We start from the raw sequence: 8,225 nt of genomic DNA, 5'->3' as shown, positions 1-8,225 counted from the left end.
TTCGAACAAAAAATGAGACACAGATCTCATTGCTATTTTCTTCACAATTGCAAAATTGACCCATTAGAAGTCCATCATTGTGATATCAACATCGAAAAATCAAATGGCCATCACGTCTCGAGCTAGAAGAAAATGGAGAATGATACGTCATGACCAGTGCAGTCAAAGTGATGGTAGTAGGTTAATTTAATGTACTAGACAATGAATCAGAGGTCCAGAATCATTTAAAATGGTGATGAGCATTACCATTGAGTGAGAATATAGAACTTCCAACAGCTAGTGAGTCTTTATCTCACGAGGAAAGCATAGTGGATTGAGTTTGGTTGACTAGTGAAGATTCAGTTTGGAACTCTAAACAATAGTTTGAATAAGTCCTTGTTTGAGCCATATTTTCAAGGTAGAAAGTAGAAAAAATTTGACCGTTATTTTCAAACGCAGGTCCCACATGAGAGAGATGAAGTCAAATATGGTGGTTGAAATTGGTCTCAAACGATCGAAATTTTCATTTTTTGTGGTTGAAAATATGGGTCAAACAAAGGATAATTATATTATTCAGTTAGCCTATCTATTAGGATTTTTTGAATGGCTCTGGAGAGCTTTGGCACTGATCTAACCTCACTTTTTGAAATCTTGCATTGGTTTCGTCCGACTCATGAGTTGAGCAAATTAAATAGTGCTATTAGTTTCTTGTGAATATTCTCTAATACTAAATTTATCCTTAGCCCATTAAATTGTTTGGAATCAATCACAAATAATGGTATTGAAAAAGTTTGCAAAGGGATTCATGAGAAATTTTGTCGTCCACACTGACAATTCACCATTCCCTGCCAAAGGGTGATTTTAGTAAATAGCCAAACATATTTTATGTTCATTTTGCCTTTCGAAAATAGATTGTATTTCAAATATAAAAACACGTAAAAATACTGTATATTTACATGTCAACTGCAATATGATTTTACTATGACTCGAAATCATCAAATATCTAATAGTGTAGACCTAAATTAGGAATGCTAACGGGACGGGGCGCCTCCACCTCGCCCTGCCTTAGATCGGGTAGGGCAAGGCGCGAGGCAGGACGGGACAACTTTTTGTCCAGTTTAATTTTTTTTATTTTTTTATATTTTCAAAGTTTCAAGTTATGTTATTATTAGAGAATAAAATACAAATTCAAAATGAATTTTTAACGGATGAATTGTTTAGAATTGAAATCATTTTTAAATTTTTTTTATTTTTTCCTTCATGGGACCCTTCGCCAACCTGTTTTGGGCCGATTTTTTTGTTCCACTCGAGACAGGACATGACGAATTTTTTTGCCATCACTAACCTAAATTCACTTTTATGAGTGATTTTAAATTTTTAACATTTCAAATTGATGGATTCTATATTTAGATAGGAACTTAAAATCTCACTTTTGAATATTTTGGAGTCAAAACTATACTAACTAAAGAGTTACGGAGTATATCTGTAAATGACCACAAACAAAATCACGTAGAAATGAAATTGGGGACAACGCAGCAACGCTTCAAAAGCTCTCTCTAGTTCCGCCCGCCTTCCGCCGTGCAATTCTCAAAATGTTCGGAGCTCAGCCTTCCTCCGGCGCAGCCTTCGGCACTCCCTCCTCCACACCGGCATTCGGAACGCCCTCTTCCACACCGGCATTCGGAACGCCTTCCTCTACACCTGGGTTCGGAACCCCTTCCTCCACCCCAGCCTTCGGCACCCCGTCATCCACTCCAGCCTTCGGCACGCCTTCTACTCCATCATTCGGCTCGGGGTTCGGCACTTCACTCTTTTCCACTCCATTCTCCCAGCAAGCCCAACCACAACAGCAGCAGCAGACTCCTTCACTATTTCAAACCCCACAGCCACAACCCAGTAGCCATTTTGGCTTTTCGACGCCATTTGGTGCCGCCGCACAAGCTCAGCCCACGCCGTTCAATGCTCCGTCTTCATTGCCTTTTGCGAATTCACAGTTGACTACTCAGATGGCTCCTGTTGCTCCCCTTCCCTTTTCCCTCGCCGATCGTGATATTCAAGTTGGGGATTTTTTTCTTTTGAATTTTTGGTTAATTTTATAAGTTCTAAATTCAATGTGGACCGCATTTTTAATTATTAATGTTTTTGTACGATTTATAATTGATAGGCAATTGTAGAAGCTTATAAGGAGGAGCATGGGAACCCGAAATATGCATTTAAGGTTTGTTTTTTAATATCGAAAAATTTGGATGCCAGTGTTTTTACACTTATATTGGGTTGCACTACTTTCATTGGTGTAGAATTCAAGCTTTGGATTTCAAAAATGTTAATAGTTCCTTTAAAATATTTTTATTTATTTTAAGTTCCATTTCCCTGACATAAGTTACATGTTGCCAATCTAAACTTGATGTTTCTCATATTCATTCTGGCGTGTCTAAACATATTTTTGATGTCAAGACTGACTTGATTCACGTGAAGGTGTATGTTAAAAATGTTTTTTGTTTTCAGCATCTTTTATTCAGTGTTACTGAACCTCAGCACAGAGCAAAGCCTGCTGGTGTATCAGACGTGAGTTTAAAATTGTAATTTTTGACTTGTTTCACTTATTTCTTTGTTTTTTATTAATGTTGTAAATTTACTTTTATAGTCTATTTAGTGAGTCTGATAAATTAGTTTATATTGCAGATTATGTGGGCAGAGGCAATGGGGAAGCTTGAAGGCATGGAAAGTTCCAACCGGGAACGCTTGTGGCCACAACTTGTGCAGTGTTTTAAAGATCTTTCAAGTCGTCTCAAGGTACATTGAAGTGTGACTAGTTCATAGTTTTACTATTAAGGGGAGTTATAGTAGATCGCATACTATTATACTCTCTCCTATATATGCGGGCTGCTGTCAGAATTATTTGTCAAAGGTGAAGGCGTTGAGCATTTTTGATGAATGCTTTAATGCGTAAGCTAATCTGTGAAGCTGAGGTTAAGAAAGAACTACCAGATTTAACTGAAGTATTTTTTTTATATTTTTCTCAGCTGCTTGTGTCATTTAAAGTGAATTGCCTAGGAACGCTTTAATGATTATTGAGTTGGAAGCTCCTCATTGTTGTTCCAGATTGCCCCTTTTAAGCTACAAATTAAGAATAAACCTGTTGGAAGGAAATGAAAATCTTGACTTCCAAATCTAAGAAGCGTCAGTTGCATTTCTGTGGAGCATCATTGTAGAAAGTTAGTAGATTTTCTCATAACTCCAACCTGCAGGGTTAAATAGACATGAAAAAATACACAAGAGAAGTCAACTTTTTCATTATTGTTTGAAGTTCGTATCTCGAGGACTCTGGTGTATTCTTTGAAGAATTCACATGCAGAATTTGATTGTGGTTTGTTTCTTTCGTTTAGATTGTGAAAGTTTCAACCTCAACTTCCTAGACTATGGCTTAAAGACGTTTTCTTACCTTTTAGCTTTCACAATGACCATGTGACTTGGTAGATTTTCAGATTGCTGGCATTTTATGCGTGACCTGAATGAGCAAAACATGAGTAGTCTGGGATAGATATTTCTACTGTCTTGTGATAATCAGATTCTTTGTCGTTGTATATGTGTGATTGCCATCGTCTTCATGCATGTTACTTCCTGTTATAAAATTTTTACAAATCATATTGGTCATTGATGATAGAACTTCATGCTGTAATTTGGTAGTAGATGAGCATGAAAGTATAGGCTTTAGGCATTGTGCTATCGGTAACAGGATATTTCTCTATTGTCTGGTGTAAATGAATCTGATCACAAGAAAGCACATAAATCATAGATTGCGTTTATAGCACCTTTTAGATAGCGAAATTGAATTGTTGTGAGGTAGATAAATCCTCATCAAAGTTTAGAGCCTGTTTGTCTCCCATCATGGGAGAAATTAAAGAGTTCTGAATAGTTTTTATTTTTTATTTTTTTGAGATTGTGTGGTTAAAATTTAAAGAAATTTTACCGGTTTGTGTAGAATATTTTATTGTGTGAATGTGTGGTGGAGAATGTTACAGTAACAAATAATTTAATTTGTTATAGGATGACAAATAGGGGCTTAGTAAACAATCTAAATAATGGTCTAACGTGTCAAAAAAAGAATGGAACTTCTGAATTGGAGAAACTGGTTTGGTAGCCAGTGAGCTTGAACAGAAATGGCAACCACTATGAAGGAAAATGATTCCTTTGTAGTTGCGATGCTTCAAGGGATCTCTTCACCTCCCAACAGTAAATATAAATAAATAAATCTCAAATTTAGTAAAGATGACTACCTTGTTTATACTGCAATAAAAAAGTTTAGCTAAATGAAAACTAAGCGAAACAGCGGGGTTCTCTGTTTCGGGTTCCATCTCATTTAATTTTTAATTGTTATTAAGATTATCGAGAGCTCGATTGTCATTGTAAAATATGGGTATTCCGTTTTCTCTAGTATTACAGTTTTCTCTCTCATGAACAATCATATTTGGGTCTATGACTCTTCAAAAATGATTGTTAAAACTTTCAATTTCGACTGCTGCAGCTTCAAGATGAAGTCATACTCTCAGATTCTGAGAGATTAAAGATGACACGTAGCAATGTGAAGATGGTATTGTCTCTGTTATGTTCGTCTGCCCGCCTTTCTTGTTCTGTGCATTAATAATGTACCATATACCTTTATAACCTTTGATTAGTGTAGCTCCAAAGGCATTTTCAAGTTGACACTCTTCCTCGGATTCAAAGAATGCAACAAAAAGAGCAAGTTCTTCAAAGGCGTCTTTTAAGGGTGAGAATTTGGATTAGCCTTTTATGTCTGGTATTGGTGGTCTTCTTGTGCCGAATATGTTGTATGTCATTTTCCTTCTATTCTTTTCGAGTTATTACTGGTGTTTTATGATTTTTTTTCTATGAGATAATCAGAATTTAACTAGTGAATGCATGCTCAGTTGTTTTTATACAAGTTCTGCTTCTATGTCTTGTCCAATTGCTATAATCTTGCATGTGATATTATAATCAGGTAATGAGAATAGTAGAGGCACTGGAGGGTAAAGGTTTCCGGTTACCTCTGATGAAAGGAGAAGCTGAATTGGCTGAGAAGTTGGCTGCAATTACTCGGCAGGTTGTTTATAATTTGATCTTGCTGAATGCCTCTTACTTATTTGGAATGAAACAAGTGACTGTACTCACAAGAATATCCGACCCTGCAGTTAAAAGGACCTGGAGCAGAACTTTCTCGAAGGGTTCAAAATTTGCTTGCTATTTCTCGTGTTCAAGCACATGGCCTTGATGGTGGCTCTCTTTATCTTCCAGGATCAACCAATATCGATGAACAAAGTCTTGCTGACATGCAAGAGGTAAGCTAAAATTTATCGAAAACCATTTTAGGCTGCTCAAAAAGTTGCTTCAATTTGAATGGACTAGTTTTGTAGCATTTGTTGTTTACATAAATGACTGTCTTTTCATTGCAGGTCTTGCAACAGCAAACTGAGGCTATATCTAGGCTTTGCAATGTTATGAAGAGAGATTTCCGAGATTTGGAGATCATAATGGCTGAGGATGCTCAGATGGTTAAAGAGTAGAATAAGCAGTTTGTCCGTTTGTTTTTCCTTTTCTTTTTCTTCCCTAGTCTCCGTTGGTTAAAAGTTCTTTTTTTCGGGAAATGAACTGGAAATTATTTTACATCTAGAAGTAAATGAGAAGAGTGCATTTTCTGTATCATTATGCCAACACAATCCAATTTCAAGATACTTTCAAGGAAGATAGAACTGATGTGAGTATTGTGTTCATCCATTTATATTGAGGTAGAGGTCGGAAAATCTTGTGACGCCATTCTAAACCTTTATTCTTTGTAACGCTATACAGGGTTGATAGTTGAGGAAAAAACCTTGATATAACAAGGCTTTGACATTCATGTACCATTGCTATCAGAAACGTAATTGAAGCTTGGGATCATATCGCCTTTGAATTACATGCCCGAGGCCAAAAAAAAATAATAATCATGTAACTGCACATTCAAATTTGATCGATATAAGTTACAATTCTGTGTGTCTAGGCTGTCCTGTGATCCTGTTTCTATAATCTAACACTGATATTGAATCACATACACTGTGTCAAGTCAAGTCAACTGCAACTGAAGTCTGATTTGCACGATCCAATGCAATTGTGGAGAGGATTTTGCCTTTTGCTAGCATGTACTAACATTCGTTATATGCTTCTGCCATGATCAACAGCACAAGTGACGTCCAACCAGTAAAGAGGCGCGCACCTTTTCCTTTTCCTTTTCCTTTTCCATTCTTCTGATCATACTGTTCCCAGAAAAAGCCGGTCTGGTTATAGTTTCTTACCACATTTCTAAGACAAGAAATCAACATCAGGCAAGAATATACCGTACATAAAATGTATGTTTGATATGCGCTGCACTACCGAACACAACGTACAAGATTTTAAAACCTTTCCTCTTTATCCTGTTCATATTGTCTAATCCCACATACTAAAGAAGCGAGGAAAAAAAATAATGGCACAGAAGTCAATTGAACAAGAAATTCAGGTGGCAGTTACCTTATCAAATTATCCCTCAAATCACTGTAGACAGTCTTTGCTCTCCCTCTGTATGGTCCATCAACTGAAGAATCAAATATAACTACAAAATGTCAGAAATAATTATAGCAAGAAAGAATAATTCATGTTATTGTGTACCTTTAGAATAGTGGTTAAGTGAAGAAAGAACCAAATAATTCATGTTCATCCAAATTGTCCCTCTCCAATATGGTGGATCGTGCTCAGTGTTGCGTATCATGTACAGTGTGCTGCGACATAAAAGAATTTTTTATTAACATTAATCAGAAGTTCACCCAAACAGAAGGCTGTCAATCAAAAGGAAATAAGTTTTTTGACTTTGTTAGAAAAATAACTTCTAATATTATGTCCGGCAAACAAAGCAGCTTAAAAGTAACTCTTACTTCTTTTCAAGATCAGTGCTCTCAGTCAAGAGCCTGAGTACATCATTATTTACCTTGTCTTGGCAAGAGATTTGAGTCCAAAGTCGGTCCACAGAGCACTTCTGTTTGAAATGAGATCAAGTTGTTTTTCTAAAATCCATGAATCCTAAGTGGATGACAAAAAATAACCTTTCAATACTAAACATCAATGAGAAAGTGACGAGCAAAATGATGAAATAAAAAGTATCCTTGACCAACTCAGGTGGAATAAGTCTACCAATAAACAGGAAAAGGCTGACATAGCCAACATGAGGAACCAGTCTCAGCACAGGATCCTCAAGGACTTCTCATACAAGCTCATGAATAGGGTAATCACCAGCCCGCTCCACTAGTCTCCAACTTAGACGAACATACAAAGAAAAGATTGCTAGTTCGAGAATGAGCCTACAAGAAATACAAGTGTGGTCCTATCATTGTCTTTCTTTCTCCTCTGATTTTTTTTTTTTTTCCCCAGAAAAAACTTCCCCCCAGTTTTCATCTATCATTACCTCTATGTTTCAAGACATAACAATTACTAACTAGAAGACCTTACATCAAGTCATTTTAACAAGTATTCTAAACCCCTCCCCCCCCCCCCCCCCACCAAAAAAAGAGAGAGAGTAAAGATAGCTTTTTGTGAAGGAAATGGTATTTGCAAATGTTTCATATGACTCGGGTACCTACAGATTTTCCCAAATACATGACCAAAATTATTGAACCAGAACAATCTGGATCTCACTGAATTATTGGTATGTAAAAAGTGTATAAAGGATGAGGCTTATTAAATTCTGAAATGTTTGCACTTTAAAGAGTTGTGATCCGAAAACAGAACCAATAAGAGACGTGATTACTTGAAAGACAAAAGCATATACCTGGTCGGGATGATTTCCATAATCAAAATAAGCTCCATAGGTATAATCAAAGTGCATCTGTCATTCAAAAAGAGCACATCCGAGATAATAAACTTTAAGCCAGGACATCTTAAATAGCTTGTGGCAAATGTTAGAATGATCAAACAATACATTGTTCACATGTAAATTGTAATAAAGCAAAAAAAATAAAAATAAAGAAATCAATGAATAGGACGGCCCTCGCCACTAGGAAGAGTCAATCTGTAAGACCTATTGGGCAATTAGTGACACTGGATGTATACGACCACTTAAAAGAGAAGGGGAAAGGGGAGAGAAAAGGAGAAAGGAAGGAAAAAGAGAAGAAGAACGGGGAGAGAATAGAGAGAAATGGGGGGGAGAATATCAATTCATTTCATCTAATCAAGTCGTTCTATTA

The 8,225-nt window shown here is 36.5% G+C and overlaps 2 protein-coding genes across 2 annotated transcripts in view; one reads left to right on the top strand and one right to left on the bottom strand.

Moving 5' to 3' along the window:
• Positions 1 to 1,477: 1,477 nt before the first annotated feature.
• LOC111393419 (nuclear pore complex protein NUP54-like) lies at positions 1,478 to 5,797 on the top strand. The gene is made up of 9 exons (XM_023018950.1): positions 1,478 to 2,036; positions 2,144 to 2,197; positions 2,485 to 2,544; positions 2,662 to 2,772; positions 4,505 to 4,570; positions 4,661 to 4,747; positions 4,979 to 5,080; positions 5,169 to 5,315; positions 5,430 to 5,797. Exons 1-9 carry the CDS (start codon positions 1,572 to 1,574, stop codon positions 5,538 to 5,540), a joined length of 1,203 nt encoding a protein of 400 aa, XP_022874718.1. The 5' UTR covers positions 1,478 to 1,571; the 3' UTR covers positions 5,541 to 5,797.
• LOC111393410 (mannosyl-oligosaccharide glucosidase GCS1-like) overlaps positions 5,615 to 8,225 on the bottom strand; it is an 11,152-nt gene continuing 8,541 nt past the window's right edge. The window contains exons 12-16 of the mRNA XM_023018937.1: positions 7,811 to 7,867; positions 6,974 to 7,065; positions 6,658 to 6,767; positions 6,520 to 6,583; positions 5,615 to 6,312 (exon numbers count right to left, since the gene is read on the bottom strand). Of these exons, the coding sequence (XP_022874705.1) occupies positions 6,156 to 6,312; positions 6,520 to 6,583; positions 6,658 to 6,767; positions 6,974 to 7,065; positions 7,811 to 7,867 (480 nt within the window). The 3' untranslated portion in view covers positions 5,615 to 6,155. The remainder of the gene's footprint in view (positions 6,313 to 6,519; positions 6,584 to 6,657; positions 6,768 to 6,973; positions 7,066 to 7,810; positions 7,868 to 8,225) is intronic.

The sequence above is a fragment of the Olea europaea genome, chromosome 1, assembly GCF_002742605.1.
Source record: "Olea europaea var. sylvestris chromosome 1, O_europaea_v1, whole genome shotgun sequence".
NCBI lineage: Eukaryota > Viridiplantae > Streptophyta > Magnoliopsida > Lamiales > Oleaceae > Olea > Olea europaea.
The sequence above is the reverse complement of the archived record's forward strand: the minus strand, read 5'-3'. Positions and strand labels throughout refer to the sequence as shown.

Coding starts and splice junctions, on each gene's coding strand:
- LOC111393419 (XM_023018950.1), top strand. CDS start 1,572: ATGTTCGGAGCTCAGCCTTCCTCCGGCGCAGCCTTCGGCACTCCCTCC. Junction 2,198..2,484: donor ACCCGAAATATGCATTTAAG/GTTTGTTTTTTA, acceptor TTTTGTTTTCAG/CATCTTTTATTCAGTGTTAC. Junction 2,545..2,661: donor AGCCTGCTGGTGTATCAGAC/GTGAGTTTAAAA, acceptor TTTATATTGCAG/ATTATGTGGGCAGAGGCAAT.